Below are 24,488 nucleotides of genomic sequence, written 5' to 3'. Positions count from 1 at the left end.
TTATTTTTAAAGTTTGTCATAATTTATTTAATAATAGACAATATACACTTCAACTAATCAGTACAATTCTTCAATATTCATGGAATAATATTGTTATATCCCTTGCCTCCAAGATGGAATAGCCCTGAAAAACAACACAGGAAATAAAATGGTTATACATGGAGACATAGCAAAGCAAATTTAAGTGTGTTTATCTTTTTAGTATTAAGAGATTTGTTCTCATGATAAACACTTACCGATGGGGAAGAAACAGCATAGGACCACCACTATTCGGTCCCATCTCTTTTGTGTGTTCCTCCCAACCTTTGGTGGGTTTTAGTAGTCTTGATGGATCTCGTTGTATCTGAGCATCAATCTGAATGGAAAAGACAGAAATAATTCTGAAGCAGTTGTCTTCCCCTCTCCAAATGGTGACCATTGATATTAAGCTACGGGCTTTATTGACACTTAACTTGAGTGTAATGGCTTTGTTTGTAAATGAAGCTGAGCAGTAGCAAATCTAAGCTTGTCATCATGATGATACTCAGTAGTAACTGAAAACAAAAACAATCTAATAAAAACCATAAGAACTGTGGATGCTGTAAATCAGGAACAAAAATAAAGTTGCTGGAAAAGCTCAGCAGGTCTGACAGCATCTGTGGAGAAAACAGATTAACGTTTCGAGTCTGGTGACCCTTCCTCAGAACTGGTGATGGCTGGGAAAACGTCAGTTTATATGCAGAAAATAGGAAGGTGGGTGGGGTAGGGAGTAAATGACAGGATAGAGCTCAAAGAGAGAGAAAGGCAGTTGGACAGACAAAGGAGTTGCTAATGATCAGGCTGCGAGGGTGAATAGTTGTTAATGGGGACTGTTAGTGACTAACAACAGGGGGTGTGTAGTGGGAGGCATAGTGGTAACAAGGCCTGGTGTGTGGGGTGAGGGGCTGAGACATGGGAGAGTTTAGGCCCTAAAAATGATTGAACTCAACACTGAGTCCACCCACAACTCTTTCTCCGAAACATCGATAGCATTGGTGCTGCTTCTCTCTCTCATCTAGAATTGGAAAACTTCAATTTTGCCTCCAATTTCCACCCTGTCCTCACTTTCACCTGGTCTATCTCTGACTCCTCCTTTTCCTTCCTCAACATTTCTGTTTCCATTTCTGAGGATAGACTGGCCCCTAATATTCATTACAAACCCCGACCCCCACAGCTACCTGGATTATACATCCTCACAACCCACTTCCTGTAAAGACTCCATCCCATTCTCTCAGCTCCTCCCTCTTCATCGCATATGTTTACATGAGGCCAGTTTTGGCAAAGGAGCCTCCGAAATGTCCACATTCTTCCTCAACTGGGGATTCCCCAGCTCTGTTGTTGACAAGGCCCTCAAATCGGGTCCAACTCATCTCCTGCACTTCTGCCCTCACCCCTTCTCTCCGCTCCCACAACAGCGATAGGGTACCTCTTATGCTCACCGACCATCCCACCAACATCCATATTCAAAAGATCATCTGACACCATTTCCGCCACCAGCAGACACATATTCCCCTCCCTCCCTGGTCTGCCTTCCGCAGGGACCGTTCCCTCCACGGCACTCTGGTCCATACTTTGTTCACCCCCAACACCACTCCACAGCCCTATGGCACCTTCCCCTGTAACCAGCGAAGTTCCAAAACCTGCGCATTTACCTCCTCCCTCCCCAGAATCCAAGGACCCAAACATACCTTCCAGATGAAGCAACACTTCACCTGTACTTCCAAGAAACTAGTCTACTGCATTTGCTGCTCACAATGTGGTCTCCTCTACATCAGGGAAATGAAGCATAGACTTGGCAACCGTGTCGCAGAACATCTACGTTCTGCTCGCAAAAAAGACGCTGAACTACCTGTTGCCTGCCACTTCAATGTACCACCCTGTTCCCTGGCCAATATCTGTGTCTCTGGCTTGCTACAGTGTTCCAGTGAAGCCCAATGCAAGCTGGAGGAACAACACCTCCTTTTCCTCTTGGGAACCCTACAACCCTCCAGACTCAATTGAGTTCAATCATTTTAGGGCCTAAACTCTCCCATGTCTCAGCCCCTCACCCCACACACCAGGCCCTCCCAGTCTGATCATGAGCAACTCCTTTGCCTGTCCAATTGTCTTTCTCTCTCTTTGGGCTCTATCCTATTGTTTACTCCCTATCCCACCCACCTCCCTATTTTCTGCATATAAACTGACATTTTCCCAGCCACCATCAGTTCTGAGGAAGGGTCACCGGACACAAAACGTTAACTGTTTTCTCCTCCACAGATGCTGCCAGACCTGCTGAGCTTTTCCAACGACTTTGTTGTTTTTCAGGAACAAAAATCTAATATTATCCCTCCTGAATATCAATTCACTCAGGACCGTGGTTGAACCTAAGCCTATCTTTAGCCTGTATGGAACAACACCACATTAAGATTCATTTTGTCAGAGGCTCAATGATAATCTTGTATAAAAATAAAGTATGTTCAAAAACCAGCTGAATGGGTATTTTCCTACTGCACTATTTAGAAGGATTTTCAGCGAGTTACATGGTATCAGGATAAAGTAGGTGGATTTCAGAATTCTGTTCTTTTGGGAAAACGGAGACATTCACCTTCATTTTGTTCACCAGCTCAAATTTAACTTCAAGCCAATTCTCTCCATGTAATCACAACTACCACTTCCATAAAGGTGAAGTTGCCATAGTCCCAGGGCCCAACAGGACTGCTCTTTCACGCTAGAACAAGAACTAGTGGCAGTTTAACCTGCAGATTACCATGCTTTGGGGAGGGGAGAGGTTGAGAAAGAGTTCTTCATCATAACCTCAGCTGGTGCAGGAATTTAATGCATTCTGTTGGCATGACTCTGCGGTGCAAACCGACCATCAGTCAACTGAGCAAACTGACCCATACTCCCTCCTGCTCTGGTTTCCTCCCACAGTCCAAAGATGAGCAGGCTAGGTGGATTGGTCATGCTAAATTGCCCATAGTGTCCAGGGATTAGGCGAATTAGGCAATGGGAAATGCAGCGTTACCAGGATAATGGTGGGATACTCTTTGGAGTGTCAGTGTGGACTTGTTAGGCCTAATGGCGTGTTTCCACACTATAGGGATTCTATGAATATGGCAGCATTTAAAAAACACAAAGAGCCATCGAGATCAAATCCTGCCAATTTAAGTTTTCTAACCACTACTGAAGATTTTTTCCGTTAATTTAATGTGAACATAACTTCTAAGATGCTGATTACTAAACCCACCATCAAAATTGGGATTTATAGCAGATCTTTATGCCTTTGAACTAAATAGCTTGAAAGAGGCAGTTTAAAACTATATGGTTGTTGATTCATAAATGGCAGACCAGGTGGCAATGGCAGGTTTAAATTGCCTAAAAGGCACTAGGCAATCAGAGGAGCTTCTATGATAATTGTTGATAGTTTGATGGACATCATAACTGAGGATAGTTTTAAATATCAGATCTAGTAATTGAATTTAAACTGCATCAAAGAACATGGTGAAATCTGAATTGCTGTTGCCTGTCTTGGCCTCTGGATTACTTGCCCAGCGATATTACCTCAAAAATCATAATGTGATTTACTCATATTTCTTGCTGAATAAATGTAAATTGCACAACGTTCTCATTATATTGTTTACAATATTACTTAAAAAGAACCCCTGGGACAGACAAGAGGTGCAGGGAAAATTCCATTTGCCTTGATCCGCTTGTTATGCATATCATATGCTAAAGCAAGTAAAGCAAATAGGATTAATAAACTATTAGAATCCTCACAGCTGCGGCATCTGCCACAAAATTAGAAGATAAATCTGAAGCAAGATGTTAAACTTAAATTAGGGAAATTAATGACAGCATAAGGCGCAAATTAGCTGAGATGGATTGAGAAAAGAGATTTACAGGCATGATATTAAAAAGGCTATTAAGTCTTTAAATAAACATTACATGGTTTTCAAGTTCTGAACAATCCTTCAAAGAGCAAAAACTTTGAAAGTCAGTTAACCATAGCTAGCAAAGGAAGTTCAGGATTACAAAAGATTGAAAGATGTGGGCTGTAATGTTGCCAGAAATCACAGTAAAAGTGAGGATTGGGAGCTTTTAGGAATATAGCAAAGGAGGCCCAAGAAACTGAAAGAACAAGGACAATAGAACATGAATGTAATCCAGCAAAAGTAGACTGTAAAGCTTCTATAGCTATATAAAAAGGAAACATTTAGATAAAACAAAATTCGGGTCCTTTACAGGCAAAGTCAGAAAAAATTTATTATTCGGGGATAGAGAAATGGTAGAGAATCTCAATGCTAACTTCAGATCTATTTTCACTGAGGAAGATATAAGAAATCTCCCAGAACTTGTGATCCATGTAGCTAGGGAGAACTAAGCCCTAAAGAAAATTAGTAAATGATTGTACTGGAGAATTTAATGGGGTTGAAAGTTGATAATTCCCCAGGATCTGACATACCAGACTGTTGAAGGGGGTGGCTATATAGATAGTCAATGGACCAATGATCATCTTCCAAATTCTATAGATTCTAATTAACTTGAATAAGTAAGCTTGTAAATGATCTGATTATCTGAATATTCCAAAAATATGTTGTATGTTCTAACAATACTGATTGACACGCCTTGTACCAAGTGATCACAGATACCAACTAATGTGCAGTCGAGAAAGCAGATTGTTGAAATGTTTTAGAAAGAGGTTTGACATAAATCATGGGGGATTAAAATGTTACACTAGATTTTAGCGAAAATATATCAGGACAAATGCAGCTAAATTTAGTCTGTGCAATGAGAAATATGCAATTTCACTGGAGAGCAATCAACTTGAAGTTATGGGCATCAAAGAAACACCAAAACGTTAGTCAACAGATTTTAGTAAGAGTTGCAGAATTTTCAGTCAGTTGGTGGAACTGACAGCCAATGTAAATTTTAAAAAGGGTCAGACATTTAGACATAGATGAACTTCTGCCCAAAGTTAGACTCCAATACCGTTAGCTCTAAAATTGCAGTATGAAAGTTAATGCAAAGTTATGCAACAGTCAATTTGATGGATAGAGAGTGTTCAGCACAAATCGTTATGAGAGTTTCTAATGCTATGTTTCTATCATTACAGGATTTCCAACATGTACTGCTGCTTAATGTTTAATCAACTATTCATCCTTTTTCCACTCAAGCCCTTTAAAATACCAACTACTTTTAAGACGATTCATCACTTTGCAAGCACTATCCACAAAAACATAGACATTGCCAACTGAAACTCTGTAGAGATTCACTATCATATGGTTAACGCTTGCAATGGCTCGAATCTGGGCAACTACAATTACAGACAATTCTCTGTCTTAAAGTTCATATCTTCAAAACTAATCTTTAAAAATTATTGAACTTGAACACTGAAAACTAGATCAGGCTTTTAAGAGCCAATAGTGACTGTTCTTTACTGGAAGAACCAAAACAGCAGACATCCATGAGAATGCATTTTGATTACTAGCTACAAATATACCTGAATGTAGATAGTTTTAGCTTATTCACCAGCCTGTTAATAAGTAGCAGTCTAAACCACCTGAAGCACTGTCCTTTAGAAAGTTCACATTAACAAGTGGGGTTAAATCAGTGTTTTCCAACCAACATGAGTTTTCAACTCCTATTAAACTTAGTATTTGCCAAACCTTCTCTTTAAGCTTGGCCAATCTCTTCTCTCGCTCATCCTCCTGCTCTTGCTTCATTCGTTTTTCTGCTAACTTGCTTTCCAACTTTTGAAAATCCTGAATGGTATGAAAAAAAACTTCAGCAATTGCAATATGAGTACCTTTTATGTTACCTTCATGTAGAAATTGCAAGTGGAAGCACCATGTAGTTAAATGCATGACTGTAAAATGTAAGGTGGTGACATACTTTAGGATTACACCTTAAAATTTTTCTTTAAAATGCAACATTTTTTATTAAACATCAAGAAAATAAAAGGAGCATTTTTACGTATTTAACTATTTAAAAAATGAACTAAAAGAAATTTTCTCATTTAGCAATTTCATGTACAAATTACTTTATAAAAGACCCACCCGCTTTTGAAATCTGGAGATTTCTCTTGCCACAAGCCACTGCCTTTCTTCTCTTTCAGCTTCCTCTCTCATTTGTGCTTCCAATCGTAGAAACTCTTCTTTCTCCTTCTTTTGTTCAGCAGAATCTTTGAGCATTCTTTTAATTTCAAGTCGTTTTTGATTTTCTTTCCTTTGTCTTTTCATTTTCTCTGCCTCTTCTTTCATTTGTCGTTCTTTCTCAAGAGCAAGTTCCAGTTCTTTCTGTTTTTTCCACAACTGCAACTGAGCTTCTCGCTCTTTTCTTTCCTTCTCAAGCCTAAGCTGTTTTGCTTTTTCTCTTGCTAGGTGTTCTGCATCAGTCTTCTCTTCTGCTTCTGCTTGCATCCTCAGGAGCTCCATTTTCTCATGTTGCTTCTTTGTTTTCCATTTCTGAATAGCCTGCAAGGTAAATTCATCAGAGATCCTTATTAACTGTTATGACATTGAATCAGTACCTGGACAAACAGACAAACAGACAAACTTTGAAGATTTAGGGGTTAATTATATGATAACAAATAATTTAATCTCAAAATGCTAGGATCTGCACATAAGCAGTACAGTACTGACTCTGATTTTGAGTTTCTACGGAAACAATTCATCACCATGTTTTTTAATGGAAATTGAGAGTGTGAACCTAAAGAATATTCTCACTTACTGAATCTCTACTTGCTACACTCCTGAATTGTATAGGATGTAATCATAATTTTATTCATTGTATTTACTTACAAAATCAAGCAATAAACAGTATATAAAAGTCATTTGGCAATTGATTAGGAATTATAGCTATTTCTGCAGAAATGCAACATGTTCTAACATGTAGTAAATTTAACGAGGAAGAATAATATAGATTGCTGGTGAAACAAAAACATCATGCTCCTAAGTTACATCCTACCCAGAACTTTAAAATGTTCTGGTTCCATTTCTGGTTGCAGCAGCAGCACGAGCGGGAGATTGGACCAGGGGCTTGTTGGGAAGCCGGTGAGTCAATATTTTAAAACTCTAAAAGCTTATCTCGAGCGTCGGAGCCTTCCATTTCTGGTTGCAGCAGCTGCACCTCACAGCAGAGGTTTCTGGGAAGGGAGGGACGCTTTTTTTTCATCCTCAGCTATATAAGTGATTGTTGACTAAACCCGAGACAAAAGGCCTCCCACCCATCTACCTCGTCTAACCTTACACACCAGGGACAAATCAGGTAAGCTTTTTTTTTTAAAACCTTTCTGATAAGGGAACTAGCAGGGATGGCAGTGCAAGTGGAGGAATGTTCCTCCTGCATGATGTATTGAGGTGAGGGACGCCATTAGTGTCCCATCCAAATACACCTGCAGGAAGTGCACCCAACTTTTGCTCCTCCAAGACCGCATTAGGGGACTGGAGCGGAAGTTGGACGAACTTCAGATCATTCGGGAGGCAGAGTCAGTGCTGGAGAAGAGTTACAGGGAAATAGTTACTCCTAAGCATGAAGAAAGCTGGGTAACTGTTAGAAGGGGGAAAGGCAGTCAGTGCAGGGATCCCCTGTGGTCGTTTCCCTGAAAAACAAGTATACCGTTTTGGATACTGTTTGCGGGGGGGGGGGGGGGGGGGGGTAGATGACTTACCAGGGGCATGCACTGGGGTGCAGATCTCTGGCACACAGTCTGCCCCTCTTACACAGAAGGGAAGGGCGGGGGATAGGAAGAGAGTGTAGGTCATTGGGGACTCAATAGTTAGAGGGACTGATAGAAGGTTTGTCGGGAACGAAAAAGACTCACGGTTGGTGTGTTGCCTCCCAGGTGCCAGGGTCCGTGATGTCTCGATCATGTCTTTGGGGTCCTGAAGGGAGAGGGTGACCAGCCCCAAGTCATGGCCCACATAGGCACCAACGACATAGGCAGAAAGAGGGATAGGCTTGTCAGGCAGGATTTCAGGGAGCTAGGGTGGAAACTGAGAGCTAGAACAAACAGTGGTTATTTCTGGTTTGTTACCCGTGCCATGAGATAGCAAGGCAAAGAACAGGGAGAGATTTCAGCTGAACATGTGGCTGCAGGGATGGTGCAGGAGGGAGGGCTTCAGGTACATGGACAAGTGGGGCCCATTCTGGGGAAGGAGGGACCTCTACAAACAGGACGGTCTCCACTTGAACCAGAGGGGCACTAATATCCTGGGTGGGAAATTTGCTAGTGCTATTCGAGTGGATTTAAACTAGCTCAGAAGGGGCATGGGAAACTGAGGTATAGTTCCAGTACACAGGAGGATGAGAGTAGGGAGGACATGGACAGGATCTCACCGTCACAGGAGTGTGCTGGCAGACAGCAAGCTGGATTGAAGTGTGTCTACTTCAACGCCAGGAATATCTGGAATAAGGTAGGTGAGCTTGCAGCATGGAGAGGTACCTGGGACTTCGATGTTGTGGCCATTTCGGAGACATGGCTAGAGCAGGCTCAGGAATGGATGTTGCAGGTTCCAGGATTTAGATCTTTCATTAAGATCAGGGAAGGTGGTAAGAGAGGGGTAGGTGTGACTCCGTTAGTCAAGGACAGTATACACGGTGGCTGAAAGAACTTTTGATGTGGATTCGTCTACTGAGGTGGTATGGGCTGAGGTCAGAAACAAGAGAGGAGAGGTAACACTGCTGGGAGTTTTTTTTTTAAAAATAGGCCTCCACAAAGCTCCAGGAATGTGGAGGGGAGGATTGGCAAAACGATTCTGGGCAGGAGTGAAAGGAACAGGGTGGTCATTATGGGAGACTTTCCCGTCCCTAACATTGACTGGAAATGCTATAACTCTAGTACGTCGGATGGATCAGTTTTTGTCCAACGTGTGCAGGACGGTTTCCTGACACAGTATGTCAAAGGGCCCACAAGAGGGGAGGCCACACTGGATCTGGTACGTGGTAATGAACCAGGCCAGGTGTTTGATTTAGTGGTAAGTGAGCACTTTGGAGAGAATGACCATAATTCAGTTATGTTTAGTTTAGCGATGGAAAAGGATAGGAACATGCCACAGGGCAAGAGTTATAGATGGGGCAAGGGCAATTATAATGCTATTAGGCAAGACTTAGGAGGCATAGAATGGGTTAGCAAAATGCAGGGGATGGGGACAATCGAAATGTGGACCTAATTCAAGGAACAGATATCGCATGTCCTTGATAGGTATGTCCCTGTCAGGTAGGCAGGAAGCGATAAAGGCAAGGGAACCATGGTTTACCAAAGAAATTGTATCTCTTGTTAAGCAGATGAGGGAGGCTTATGTGACGATGGGGCGAGGTGGTTCAGATGAAGCGATGGAGAGTTACAGATTAGCTAGGAAGGATTTAAGGAGAGAGTTAAGAACACGGAGGGGACATGAGCAGACATTAGCAGGTAGAATAAAGGAGCACCCTGAAGCTTTCTATAGGTACGTGTGGAATAAGAGGATGACTAGGGTAGGAACAGGGCCAGTCAAAGGCAGAAATGGGAAGTTGCGCATGGACCCTGTGGAGGTTGGAGAGGTGCTAAATGATTATTTCTCATCTGTTTTCACTGAGGAACAGGAGAATATTGTAGAGGAAACGACTGAGTTATGGGCTACTAGAATTGAAAGGATTGAGGTTAGTAAGGAGGAGGTGTTATCAATTCTAGAAGGTGTGAAGGTAGATAAATCCCCTGGGCCAGATGGGATTTTTCCCGAAGATTCTCTGGGAAGCTAGGGAGGTGGTTGCTGAGCCTTTGGCCTTGATCTTTGAGTCCTCATTGGTACTAAACCTGTAGACAGAGGACTGGAGGATTGCAAATGTTGTGCCCTTGTTCAAGAAGGGCAGTAGGGATGACACAGGTAATTGTAGACCTGTGAGCCTTACGTCTGTTGTAGGAAAAGTTTTGGAAAGGATTATAAGAAATTGGATTTATAATCATCTAGCAAGCAAAAATTTGATTGGAGATAGTCAGCAATGGATTCGTTAAGGGCAGGTCGTGTCTCACAAACCTTATTGAGTTTTTTGAGAAGGTGACCAAGCATGTGGATGAGGGTAGAGCAGGGCAGTTGACATGGTGTACATGGACTTCAGTAAAGCCTTTGATAAAGTTCCACATGGTAGGCTATTGGCGAAAATACAGAGGCACGGGATTGAGGGAGATTTAGCCAGTTTCTAATCCAAACTGCTTTCTGTCAGGAGGCAACGAGTGGTGGTTGATGGAAAATATTCAGCCTGGAGTCAGGTCACTAGTGGTGTGCCTCAAGGATCTGTTTTGGGACCACTGCTGTTTGTCATTTTTTTAGATGACTTGGACGCAGGCATAGGTGGATGGGTTAGTAAGTTTGCAGATGACACAAGTCGGTGGAGTGGTGGACAGTGTGGAAAAATGTTGCAGGGAGACTTGGATAAACTGCAGAATTGGGCTGAAAGGTGGCAAATGGAATTCAATGCGGATAAACGTGAGGTGATTCACTTTGGGAAGAATACTAGGAAGGCAGAATACAGGGTCAATGGAAAAATTCTTGGTAGTGTGGATGTGCAGAGGGATCTTGGCGTCCATGTACGTAGATCTCTGAAAGTTGCCACCCAGGTTAACAGTGCTGTTAAAAAGGCTTATGGTGTGTTAGGTTTTATTGGTACAGGGATTGCGTTCCAGAGCATTGATGTCATGCTGCAACTGTACAAAACACTAGTGCAGCCTCATTTGGAATACTGTGTGCAGTTCTGGTCGCCCCTTTACAGGAAGGATGTGGAAGCATTGGAAAAGGTGCAGAGGAGATTTACCAGGATGTTGCCTGGTCTGGGGTGCAGGCCCTATGAAGAAAGGCTAAGGGACTTGGGTCTGTTCTCATTGGAGGGAAGGAGGCTAAGAGGGGATTTAATAGAGACCTACAAGATGATCAGACGATTAGATAGGGTGGACAGTGACAGTCTTTTTCCGAGGATGATGACTTCAGCTTGTACAAGGGGGCATAGCTACAAATTGAGGGGTGACAGATTTAAGACAGATGTCGGAGGCAGGTTCTTTACTCAGAGAGTGGTAAGGGTGTGGAACGCCCTGCCTGCCAATGTAGTTAACTCAGCCACATTAGGGGCATTTAAATAGTCTTTGGATAAGCATATGGATGATGATGGGATAGTGCAGGGGAAGGGGCTTAGATTAGTTCACAGGTCGGCACAACATTGAGGGCCGTAGGACCTGTTCTGTGCTGTATTGTTCTATGTTCTATGTTCTGTATGTTCTATGTTCTAAACAAATATTTCGTCAAATTCCTACCTCCTTCTGCCTCTCTTCTAGGAAGAGAAACTCTTGATACCATTGCACATGTTGCATTATATCCTCACGGGTCCTCCCAATCAAATGTTGCAGAGCTTCCTCAATAAATGATGCTTTTCCTTTGTGTTTTGTCCAGACTTTGAGAAAGTCCTGATGATCAAAATCATCCCAACCACCTTGGCATCCAGTCTGCTGAAGGAACTTATCAAATTCCGTAATTTCAACTAACACATTCTCTGGACCAGAGTTAGTGGATACTCCTTTTGCTACAATGGGCTTGCGTATCACTGCTTCTGTTGGAATCTGGGCCCATACTTCTATTTTTTTTTCCACAGCCAAAATTTCCTGAGTAGTAGTTTTTTCCTCCTTCAGGAGTTCTTCATACCTTTGTTAAAAATGAGTGGAAACACTATTATATTTGCAAAGGTGCTCTCTGGTACAAATCTAACGATGCAGGTTTTAAAAATGGGTATGTACAAGTACAAACTGTTTTGGATCAAAACAACAGTTGTTTTTATATGGTTTGCATACCCTCAGCCTGAATCCATTCCTAACTGATAAATCCAACCTTATTCTAGACAAAATTCAACTAATTCAAACGTCCTGGTGTATCATGTCATTCGTAGATCCCTTTATAATTCAATACTAGTGCTGCCAGGTCATGCATCTTAAAGTGAAAGAAACTAGATTCTCTGATATCCTGCTATGTGCTATGAAATTCACTCTTGAACAAATGCTACAAAGGAAACAGTAGGAAGAGAGGACAATAGTGCTTATTCTAATTTTTCATAAAATATAAGAATAGTTCCACATGCTGTTATTTCCCAGCTAACTGAAATTTATTGACTATCTAAGTTTATATTCTAACAGATAGTTTAATGCACTAGAAGCACCATGTATTAACATCACACCCATTAACGTCATGCATGTGGAAGGCAGCAGATGCTAATGCAAATTTCTTTAGCAGTATTCCATTAAACTACCCCAGCAGAGAATGAAGGTATTAAAACAGTGGTGAAATGGAGCATGTGGGAGAATTCAAATTTCCTCCTAGGTAAACTTTATATGACTCAGTAACAGGAGGATGACAGTCGAGATGGTCCCTTTAACATTTCAAATTGCTCCCAGCTTGACATTTCAAATTACTAACATATTTAATCATAACTTTATAAATTGTTCTCTAGTAACAACCTAAATTTATCATTTCTAATTCTGCCACTGACTGTTTTGCTTATTTTCGCTGAATTATGGCAATGACAATAAAGGGTTCAGATAGTTAATTTCTGCCACAGCCACTCTTTCCTAAACTCTTACATCCCAATAAGTGTTAAAGTAGCACCAAAGCTCAGTGTGGACACAGAATTCATTTTTATGCTCATAAATTTAAATTTGTTCTGTGCAGATGTTGAAAAATAAGTTCACAGACTGGAAGTGTGTATCGAGATTAATAACAAATTTACAGTCAATTCAAGTTTAAAACCTCAGCTTCAAAGATTCAGTTTTAATTTTCAGCCATAACATTAACACATATAATTCAACTCAAGGTCTGAATTGTCATGGTGCTGATAAGTGCAGATATACAAGAACTTACATCTGCCTTTGTTCTTCTTTAAAGGTAGTGATTGCATTTTCTACCTCTTCCATGATTTCTTTCAACTTTTCTACAACTAAGAGCATCACATTTATTATACATTAGTAAATATATGTTGGCCAATGCCATTATTCTCATTACTGTATAAATCAAATAATTGTAACAGTGATTCATTTAAACCTTTTTAAACAAATAAACAATAGAGGAAATATGCCATTTTAACTGCTATGAAATCAGTAATATTAAAATGAAACTGTCCACCTTCAAATCAGAAAGGGATACGATGAAGAATCATCACAAGGTCACTATCACTCACCACCTAAAAAGCTACAAAGGAAGTTTCGGGACCATAATAACAGAATAATTAAAACTTAAATTTCACAGAACTTCATAGTCAAACCTGACATACATTAGTTAGAAATTCAGGTCTACTAGAGATGATAAATTGGTTTCAGAAGTATTAGTCATTCCATGAAGAAGTTTGAGGTTTAGACATTTAAAGCAGTTGATTTTATATTGGTGTGCAACAGCGTATTTCCACTGTGACATGGCTTAAAACTTTACACACAATTAATTCTTCAAATTCGTTGTCAGCAGACAAGGTGAACATTTAGCAAAATCAAGATGGATATGGACTGTTGAATTGCTTTACTTCACATCATACAAAGTTGTTCAAGTCAGTCAGTTGTTTCTCAACTGTAAGTAGTTGTCTCTCTGAATTCTAATCCAGACATCAGGGGATCCCTTTCCCCTCGTGGTTCCTGACCTCATCCGAGCCTGCTGTTCAGGGCCCGCCCAACCTTGCAACGTTTCTACTGCCAAATACATGACTACCCTTTTTTCACAGATAGATTAACATAACAATAAGGTCTTTGATTACTGAGAAAAGTCAACAAGTTGCTTATTCTTTGATGTCTGAAGAATCCAACATTTATCAAGGTTTGCTAAACACCTATGGGAAAAATATTCAATGTATTTTCTTTTCATGAAAGAAATATCGAAAGTAATTAAGAATTTAACTTCAACGAGGGAGGTTGGAACTGTATAAAATGTTGGTTTGGCCACACCTGGAGTACTGGGCATAGTTCTGGTGAACACATTATAGGAACGATGTGATTTCACTAGAAAAGGTGCAGAAAGTGAGATTTACCAGGCTGCTGCCTGGATCTGGAGGGCCTGAGCTATAAAGGAAAGATTGTATATGCAAGGGTTGTTTTCTGCAGAGTAGCGAAGATTGAGGGGATAAGATTAAGGGACATGAAGGGGGTGGATAGAAAGATATTTTTTCCATTAGTGCAGAGATCAATAAAAGGACAATATAGGTTTAAAGTAAGAGGTAGAACATTATGAGTGCAGTTGAGAAATCTTTCCCCCAGAGGATGTTAAGATTTTGGAACTCATTGCTTGATTGAGTCAGAAACTCAAATCATTTGAACAGCATTTAGATATTCACTCCAGGGCTACAAGCTAAAAACTAGAAAGTGGGGATTAGTGCAGTCAGACTTTTGTTGATTGATCCAGGTACAGGCCAGATGGCCACCTTCTGTGCTGTTATTGTTCAGAAGTTTTTCTGTAGAAATGACCAAAATGATCCTGCAATATTACAGCACTGCAAAAGCCGAACTTGGGTGAAACCTCCCAAAAAAAAAAGAGAAATGTGAATTAACATTCAAACTTCTCAGTTCTCATGATGAGATGAAGTACTGGATAGAAGCAGGACACTCTGGTTCAATCTAATTTGGTAGTTGACAACAGAAGTGCAATTCTTACTGAGAATGAAACAAAGCAAGAAGTTATCACTACCAAAACAGCACTCGATCCTGGTCAGTTTTCCAGAATGTTGCAACACTTTCTCGTTAAAGAAGTGGCAGCTGAAAATAAAACTTGGCTAAACTGGTCCATGCCAGTATTTTTATTCTATAGAAACATCCAACCATTCTCCTTGTACTAAGGACTTAAAGAATTTCTGCATAGCTTTTGATAGTATGTTATATAGTACATCAGAATCATTGATACACGTACATTTTTGTTTGCATGTCGTACATACATTCTGGAGTGGGCTTAACATCCATAAGCTGGCTCTGGAATCTCTTCACATTGTGACGTAATTTTGCAAGTTGCTGTTGAACCTTCATACCTGTTATAAGAAATATTAAAACAAGAAATTATGAATTAAGATGCATGTTTTGGTAACACACTTCAGAGGAATGTTAAAAAGCAAAGTTTGAAACAAAGTCAGATATTGGAAAGTAGGAAAGCTTAAATCCAAAGCGCTTTGTCTTAGAAGAGAAGTTCCACCTGACACAAGGTATAAAAATATAGTAGTAATAAGCAAACTATACGGAATGCAAAATGCATTTTTAGTTTGCTCTGGTAAGCAAGAGCAGAGAAGAGTCAGGGAGGATTAAAGGGGTCAAGAATGTAGGGGGAAGAGTTTCTTTATTCATTCATGGGATATGGGTGTTACTGGGCAGGCCAGCATTTATTGCCCATCCCTAATTGCCCAGAGGGCAGTTAACAGTCAATCACATTACTGTGGATCTGGAGTCACGTGTAGACCAGACCAGGTAAGGATGGCAGTTTCCTTCCCTGAAGCATATTAGTGAACCATGAGTTTTTGCAACAATTGACAATGGATTCATGGTCATCATTAGATTCTTAATTCCAGATATTTATTGAATTCAAATTCCACCATTTGCTGTGGCGGGAATCAAACTAGGCCCCCAGACGTTATCTGGATCTCTGGATTAACCATCCAGAGATCATAGCACTTGGCCATAACCTCCCCTTGCACAGTGCAGGGAGAGGGGCAGAGCCCTCCACTCCTGATCTTTCCCTCCCAAACCCACTTGCCTCTCCTCTCCCCTCTACCTGTCCCAGTCCTATACACCATGGTCAGTTAGAGTCAACCTTCTAACCTGATGCATGAATTGTGATAGTTTGAAATTTGATATTTTTCATTTGTCCTGATGAGTACAAGACAAAAACTTTAACATTTCTTTTCTTCAGTAATATTCAAAATGTGTTCTCTTTATTATTACACAGGGGAAAAAAACAAAGGTGACTATGACAGCAAAAAGAAAATTGAGAGCTACAAGCAAAATAGCCCCAAAAATTCATAATTCTTACTTTCTGTTTTCCTGTTGTTTGTTAGTTTCAGCTCCAATTCTTCAAGAATGCTGTATTCAGCTCTAAACTCATTCCTTTTGTTGAAAAGATTAGCATTTTTGTCCTTTTCTAAATTAGCTATTCTGGATTGGGGAAAAAAATAATCAAAGTGTTTAAAATTCAAATACGTTATTTGCAAAGATTTCCTACTAAAGTAACCAATGACAGACATGACTGTAGTCAGTTTTCAAACAGCTAAACTTATTTATTCTGCAGTTATAATCAACTTGATAATATCCATATGCAATGTAAGAAGGATATTATCACGATCTGAAATGTTAACTGTTTTTCTCCCAAAATCTTGCTTGACCTGCTGTTCTACCGGTACATGAATTGTAAAAGGCTTGAATGCAAGTGCAAGCAAGTGATTACACAAGTTAGTAGGAAGTAATCTATTGGTGGGAAATTGAAACAACAATTACAAGATTATACTTCAGTCAGACAGTGTGTTGATGCACTCACATCTGGAGCACAATACACAGTTCTGGTTTAGGATAATAAAGTGTGAAGCTGGATGAACACAGCAGGCCAAGCAGCATCTCAGGAGCACAAAAGCTGACGTTTTGGGCCGAGACCCTGGTAGTTAAGGAGCAGTGAAAAGGAAGGAAGGTGAGGACACCAAGACAGTGGGCATCACCAAGAACAGGCAAGGAAAGTCAGGTAGTCAATATCATTGAAAGGAGGAGGCAAGGTTATAATTTCAAGACAGGCAATCAGAGAGCTGGATTCATTACAGTTGACTGGAATTAGTTTTTGCTATCATAGAAACGAGCTAGCTGTTGGTGAGTCTCTAATAAGTGGTTATGGTCTATTCTATTTTTAAATCTGAACATAGATCAGACAATTGATACAATTACGATTAACAGATAATGACAAAAAGGTTAATCAGGAAGAAGAATTTAGAGTATGCGAGATAGCTAGAAATGTAAAAACCAAAAGCAAAAGTTTCAACAGGACTTTAAAAAAAAGCAAGTTGGGTGTTGGTCCTCTGGAGAGAATGGGGAGAATAGTAGATGATAAGGAAACGACAGGATGAAGTAAATAAAATCTATGCTTGTCTTTGTTAGAGGATACAAAAATATCCAGTTACAGCTGTAAGTCAGGAGATGGAAGGGAGAGAGAAACTTAGCAAAATTATCTGAAAGGAAGAACTAATAAGCAAATCAATGGAGCTGCGGCTTGACAAGCCTCCAGGTTCTAGAATGAAGTTCATTCTAGGATGGTAAGAGGTTAGCAGTTGCATTGGTGTTAATTTTTCAAGTTCCCTACATTCAGGAAAGGATCCAACAGACTTTAAATATTGATTATAATTAATCTATTCAAGAAGGGAGGAAGGCAGAAAAGAGAAAGTTCAGGCCAGTTAGATTCACACGTCATTTAGAATTGACTACTAAAGAAATTGTAGCTGCACTTAAACTCAAGGCAACCCCAGAAAGAGTGTGTATAGTTTTACTAAAGGAAAATCATGTTTACAGCCAGTCTGCAGGTTACGATAGGGTCCGTTTTACAGTCTGTTCCGAAGTCAATTTGTACATAAGTTGGAACACAATGTAAAGCAGCCATTTTTAAGTACCGGAAATGTTTGGTCTTTAAAATTACAACCTGATCATATTTGTGAACAAAGGCGTTCATAAGTCAATGTTCGTAAGTCAGGGACCTACTGTAATCAATTTACTGGACTGGACTTTTTTGAAGGAACATTCTGCTGTGAATAATTGGGTCCCTGTATGATTTAATAAGCTGCTAAATTGAAGAAGATTGCAGGAAATAAAAGCTGACGATTTGAGGGTGATACCATATCATAATTTAGGGGAGAATAGCTGGCTGACAGAAGGTAGAACATGTATAAATAGGACTGATTTGAAAGGATGTGACAAGTGGTGTCCAGCAGGATGTGTGCTGGAGACCTAACATTTTACAATTTACATCAATGATTTAGATGAGGGGAGAGAAGCCATGGTATTTAAATACTGGAGAAACATAAAAAGATATACTGTAAAGAAGACAAAATGAAGTTGCAGACAGACAACAGATAGGCCCAGAGAGTGAACAAAAATCTAACAGGTACAGTATAATGTGATTTAATGTGAAGTTGTTCACTTTGGCCAGAAGAACAAAAAATGTAGAATATTACTTAGATAAAAACTGCAGAAATCTGAGGCGCAGAGGGTAGAGTCACATAAGCATGCAGCACATAATCAAGTAAGTTAATGGAATACTATCCTTGAGTACAAAATAAGTATGTATGTTAACTTTCAGTTATACAGAACATTAGTTAAATCACATACAAATATTGGATGCAGTTTTGGTTTTCTTATTGAAGAAAAGATGTAAACGCATTGGACGTGGTTCAGAGGAGGTTTCCCAGATTAATATCTCTAAAGTTGAGTTGGCTTCAGGATATTTGGACAGGCTAGCCTTGCTTTCACTGGAATTTAGAAGAATGAAAGATGAAGGGGATATGATCCTGCGTGGTCTTGCCAAGGTGAATGTGGAAAGGATGTTTCCTAAGTGGATAAACAGGGGATTCAAGGGTCATGAGGGAAGTAGACAGGAATAGGAAATTTGAAACATAAACAGATCAGCCATTACTTCACTGAATGGAAGGGCAGGACTGAGGAGCCAAGTGGTCTACTTCTGCTCCTATTTCACACACGTGTGTGCTGGAAATACATTGGAAGCACTTCCGACATGGTTTAGCAAACCAATACCTCTTAAGACAACTTGCCCATTTCAGGAAAAGTTGGACAAACTAGGTTTGATCCTGAGGGATTTTGATGAGGTGGATATAGACAAGGATGTTTCCTCTTGTAACAGAAACAAGTATTTGGGGGTCTGTTTAAAAATAACGGGGTTGCCCACTTAAGAAAAAGATCAGAATTTTTTTTCCCCCAAAAGGTCTTTGGAACCATCTTTCTTAAAAAGTGGTGGGAGGACAGCTCTTGCTTATTTTCGAAAGGAGATGTAGCAAGGTTCTTAATAAAGAACAGATGAAAAGTTACCAAAGCTACGCAAGCAATTGGAGTAATCAGATCAGAAACATATTACTGAGTGACAGAGCAAGCTTGAGACCCAGTAGCCTATTCCTGCTGCTAATTCATAAGTGCCTATTTTCAGCTTTCCACATATGCAATATTTTGCTTCCATTTTATTTAATTCACTAATGGAATGTGGGCATTGCTGGCTGGGCCAGCATTTATTGTCTGTTTTCGGTTGCTCTTGACAACTGCCTTCATGAACCACTGCAATCCATGTGCTGTAGGTCGATCCATAATGCTGTGAGGGATTAGATTAGATTAGATTCCCTACAGCTGGCTATGTACAGTCAGTGGGGAGCAGCTCTTTTTCCATACGCTCAGGGAAGAGTGTCCTGCACTGACAATAAACAGCACTAAAGGTCCGCTAATCTCAATTTCCTACACTTGTCCCTCTCCTTGAATATTATGATATTTGAAGTGCTCATCCAAGAATTTTTTTTAAGTTGTAAGTTTTCCAGCCTCCACTACCTTCCCAGGCAGTATATTCAGATTCCCACTATCCCAAATCCCCTCAATCTCCCGCGCCTTATCATAAAGCTATGCCCTGTTGACCCCAAGCGGAACAGCTGCTCTCTATTCACTCCGCCCATACAGCTCATAACTTTATACACCTCAATCAAGTCTCTCTTCAGTCTTCGTATCTCTAAAAAAAAAAATCCAAACCTCTCCTTATGACTCAATTTTTCCATTCCTGGCGACATCCTGGTGAGCCTCCTCTGTACCCTGTCTAGTCCTGTCACATCCTTCCTGTAGTGAGGTGGTGAGAACTGCACACAGTACGCCATCTGTGGCCTGACCAATTGTACAACTCCCAACGTTAACTTCTTGTTGTATTACTTGATGCCACAACTGATGAAAGCAAGTGTCCCATCTGCCTTTTTAACTATCCTGTACACAGGGAGGGAATTCCAAGAATTTGACTCAACAACAATAAAAGTACAGCAATATATTTCCAAGTCAGGACAGTGAGTCGCTCAGATGGGGTCTCGCAGGTGGCAGCGTTCTCACGCATCGGCTGCTTCTTCTCCCAGGTGGTAATGCTCATGAATTTGAATGGTGCGGTCTAAGGATCTTTCTGAACTTCTACAATATTTCTACAGAAATTCATCAGAACATTATATACACATATTACCTGATTTTTTTAAATTTCAAGTCTACATAGTAAGTAATGGCAAGATTTATAGCTCAGGTTGAGTTTCTGGATGAGAGTTTGCTCGCTGAGCTGAAAGGTTAATTTTCAGACGTTTCGTCACCATTCTAGGTAACATCAGTGAGCCTCCGGTGAAGCGCTGTGGTGTTTTGTCCCGCTTTCTATTTGTCTGTTTAGGTTTCCTTAGGTCATTGTTACCTCGAATGGTGATGAAACGTCTGAAAACTAACATTCCAGCTCAGCGAGCAAACTCACATCCAGAAACTCAACCTGAGCTACAAATCTTTTCAAAACTCCTGTTCTTTTTCTCAGAGGATGGTAGATAGGCTCCAAATCAATGTTTTTGTTGATGGAGATCCGGTTGGAATGCCGTGCTTCTAGGAATTCTCGTGCATGTCTCTATTTGGCTTGTCCTAGGATGGATGTGTTGTCCCAATCAAAGTGGTGTCCTTCCTCATCTGTGTGTAAGGATACTAGTGATAGTGGGTCATGTCTTTTTGTGGCTAGTTGATGTTCATCACCAACGCAGGAAATGACATCACCAAACCAAGGAAACCTAAACAGATAAATAGAAAGCGGGACTCAACACCAGCGCTTCACCGGAGGCTCACTGATGATGTTACCTAGAATGGTGACAAAACATCTGAAAACTAACCTTCCAGCTCAGCGAGTAAACTCACATCCACTTTATCAGTCTTCATGGCTCCAAAACTATAAAATAATCAAGGAACTGAAGGTGTTGTGGAAAGAGGATAGTGGTGGAAGGAGATGAGGATAGAATCAAAAACTATCACTGGACCAAAAAAAAAGAAAAACTAATGGCGCAGAAGACTGATAAGATCCTGACTCATTCTGGGATTTTTAAGGAAGAAGCTAAAGAGATAGTGGCCACATTGGGAGTAATCTTCCAGAAATCCTTAGATTCTGTAAAACTCCCATAAGAAAGAAAATTGCCAAATTAACATTTTTATTTAAAAAGAGGAGACATAAATTTGGTAACTATAGGGCAGTCAGTTTAACTTCTGTTATTGGAATGATGTTAGAGTTTATTTATAAAGGCACAATGGTTAGCACTGCTCCCTCACAGCACCAGGGACCCAGGCTTGATTACAGACTTAGCTAATTCTGTGTGAAGTTTACACATTCTCCCTGTATCTGTGTGGGTTTCCGTCGGGTGCTCCAGCGCCTCCAACAATCCAAAGATGTGCACGTAGCCCACACTACATTGTCTTATAGCGTACAGGAACGTACAGGCTAGGTGGATTAGTGCTGTAAATAAATGGCTTTTGGGCTAGGGTGGGATGCTCTCCTGCGTGTTGGTGTAGGTTCGATAGGCCAAATGGCCTCTTCCTACACCATAGGGTTTCTATTATTTTGTAGAAGACAAACAGCACAGCATTTTGAAATATACAATCTGAACAAGCAGAGTCAGCCTTGCTTCACTAAGGGAAAATTCTGTCTGACAAACAATTCTTTGAGGAAGGAACAAGCAAGACAGTCAACGGGGAAGTAGTAGATGTGAAATATCTAAAAGGCATTTGATAAAGTACACATTAGGCTATTTAACTAAAGTCTATAGTGTTGGAAGTATATTACCGTGGATCAGTGGACTGGCTAACTAATAGAAGACAGAATTGGGGTGTGGAGGATGGAGGAGTATATTTTCAGAATGACAATCTAACTAGGAGTGCCAACATGCTCAGTGTCAGGGCCACAATTATTACAATACACATTAGACAGTAACTAGAATGAGGAAATTGAATGTATTACAGCCACGTGTGCAGATAACAAACATAATTGGGAAGGCAAGTGCTGTGTATGACTCAGTCTGCAGGGGGATATGGACAAATAAAGCAAGTGGGCAAAAAACTTAGCAAATAGAATATAACATGGAAAATGTGAGGCTAAGTATATTGGCAGGACAAAGGTGCTAAATATTTTTAAATGGAGAAAGACTGCAGACAGTTCTGGATGTAAGTTTGCTCGCTGAGCTGGAAGGTTCATTTTCAGACATTTCGTCACCATTCGAGGTAACATCATCAGTGAGCCTCCGATGAAGCGCTGGTGTTATGTCCCACTTTCTATTTGTGTTTAGGTTTCCTTGGGTTGGTGATGTCATTTCATGTGTTGGTGTCATTTCCTGTTCTTTTTCTCAGAGGGTGGTAGATGGGCTCCAAATCAATGTGTTTGTTGATGGAGTTCCAGTTGGAATGCCATGCTTCTAGGAATTCTTGTGCGTGTCTCTGTTTGGCTTGTCCTAGGATGGATGTGTTGTCCCAGTCAAAGTGGTGTCCTTCCTCATCTGTACGTAACAATATAGTGATAGTGGGTCATGTCTTTTTGCGGTTCGTTGATGTTCATGTATCCTGGTGGCTAGCTTTCTGCCTGTTTGTCCAATGTAGTGTTTGTCACAGTTCTTGCAAGGTATTTTGTAAATGACGTTCGTTTTGCTTGTTGTCTGTATAGGGTCTTTTAAGTTCATTAGCTGCTGTTTCAGTGTGTTGGTGGGTTTGTGGGCTACCATGATGCCAAGAGGTCCAAGTAGTCTGGCAGTCATTTCCGAGATGTCTTTGATGTAGGGGAGAGTGGTTATGGTTTCTGGGCCCGTTTTGTCTGTTTGTTTGGGTTTGTTGCTGAGAAATCGGACTGTGTTCATTGGGTACCCGTTCTTTTTGAATACGCTGTGTAGGTGATTTTCTTCTGCTCTTCGTAGTTCCTCTATGCTGCAGTGTGTGGTGGCTCGTTGAAATAATGTTCTAATGCAGCTTCGTTTGTGGATGTTGGGATGGTTGCTTCTGTAGTTCAGTATTTGGTCCGTATGTGTTGTTTCCCCATTGGCTGTTCGCTCTACTGTGACATCTAGGAATGGCAGTTTGTTGTTGTTTTCCTCCTCTTTTGTGAATTTTATGCCAGTAATGGTATTATTGATGGTCTTGAAGGTTTCCTCTAATTTGTTTTGTTTAGTGATGACAAAGGTGTCATCCACATAGCAGACCCAAAGTTTGGGTTGGATGGTTGGCAGAGCTGTTTGTTCGAGTCTCTACATTACTGCCTCTGCTAAGAACCCTGATATCGGAGATCCCATGGGTGTACCGTTGGTTTGTCTGAAGGTTTTGTTATTGAAAGTGAAGTGGGTGGTAAGGCATAGGTCCACTAGCTTGATGATGACAGATAACAGGGGAGGCAAGTGGAGTGTTGGCCTTCATTTGAAAGGGAATAGAGTATAAACGTGAGGAGGTTTTGCTAAAACTTACAAGACACTATACTAACTACAGCTGGAATACTGGTATAGTTTCGGTCCCCTTATCTCAGGAGATATATACTGGCATTACAGGCACTTCAGAGCAGGTTTACTAAGTCAACGTTGGGTATGGAGGGACTGTTTTATAAGGAGAGGTTAAGCCTGTACCCAGTGTAGTTAGAATGAAATAACTTCAGTTAAACATTCAATACTTTTAGAGGACATCCTCAGGGTAGATCCTGAGAAGTTGTTCCCCTTCTTGGGAAGTCTAGGACGAGCAGGGAAAATCTCAGAATAAGGTTCACACATTTAAGAAAAAGATAAGAAGGAATTTCTTCCCCCAGATGGTAGTGAGTCCTAGGTTTCTTTATCACAGACAGTAGTTGAAGTTGGGTCAGTAAGTACATTCAAGGCAAAGATAGATTTTTAATCAGTAAAGGAATCAAGAACTATGAGGAAAAGGTAGGCAAATAGAACGTCGGATTATCAGATCAGCCATGATCTCAATGAATTTCCTACTTATTCTCATTCGTTTCATGAAAAGTGAAATTAGAAAGACAGCTTTGAGCCAGCAGATACACGACGGACCGTAAGGCTCTCTTTACGGTCGTGGTTTTGGAACAGCATATTCCACCTGACCGCGGCTGCAAATTCACTCTGAGGTGGAGGTGGAGGTGGAACAGCTACTTATACTCACTGGAGCCACAGTTTGCGGAGCTCCCGGCTGAAGGCGGCCTTCCCGCCCGACTCCCTGCGCCCGGGAATGGGAACCTGCAACCGCTGCCTCGACACTAAGTCCGGCTTCCGACCGCAATCGCCAGCCTGTTTATACAGAGAGAATTTAATCATAGCCCCCCGCCGAAAAGAGAAACTTCACACCAAATACAAACAGTAGAAAGAATCACTCCTCACCTCCATCCCTGTTACTATGGTTGCCATCTTCGTTAATAAAACGTTGAGTGTGCGCAGCCGCTGAACGACACACCGGGAGCCCTGGTGTGCGCAGACGCAGAATGCCACGC

The 24,488-nt window shown here is 40.8% G+C and overlaps 1 protein-coding gene across 3 annotated transcripts; it reads right to left on the bottom strand.

Moving 5' to 3' along the window:
- Positions 1-24,471, bottom strand: LOC125451343 (coiled-coil domain-containing protein 112-like). Of its 3 annotated transcripts, XM_048528370.2 has the most exons (10): positions 24,379-24,471; positions 24,164-24,288; positions 15,999-16,120; positions 14,917-15,006; positions 12,870-12,945; positions 11,279-11,663; positions 6,054-6,470; positions 5,664-5,759; positions 237-355; positions 1-124 (listed from the first exon to the last, which is right to left on the bottom strand). In XM_048528370.2, the coding sequence occupies exons 1-10, from the start codon at positions 24,403-24,405 to the stop codon at positions 94-96; spliced, it is 1,488 nt and encodes a 495-aa protein (XP_048384327.1). In that variant the 5' UTR covers positions 24,406-24,471; the 3' UTR covers positions 1-93. The 3 variants fall into 3 exon arrangements, with proteins under 3 accessions (XP_048384327.1, XP_048384328.1, XP_059500669.1); XM_048528371.2 differs by lacking the exon at positions 12,870-12,945 and having other exon boundaries at positions 14,892-15,006; XM_059644686.1 differs by lacking the exons at positions 15,999-16,120; positions 24,379-24,471 and having other exon boundaries at positions 24,164-24,252.
- Positions 24,472-24,488: the final 17 nt, after the last annotated feature.

The sequence above is a fragment of the Stegostoma tigrinum genome, chromosome 3 (genome assembly GCF_030684315.1).
Source record: "Stegostoma tigrinum isolate sSteTig4 chromosome 3, sSteTig4.hap1, whole genome shotgun sequence".
In the NCBI taxonomy this organism is placed as follows: domain Eukaryota; kingdom Metazoa; phylum Chordata; class Chondrichthyes; order Orectolobiformes; family Stegostomatidae; genus Stegostoma; species Stegostoma tigrinum.
This window is presented reverse-complemented; position numbering and strand designations above follow the sequence as displayed.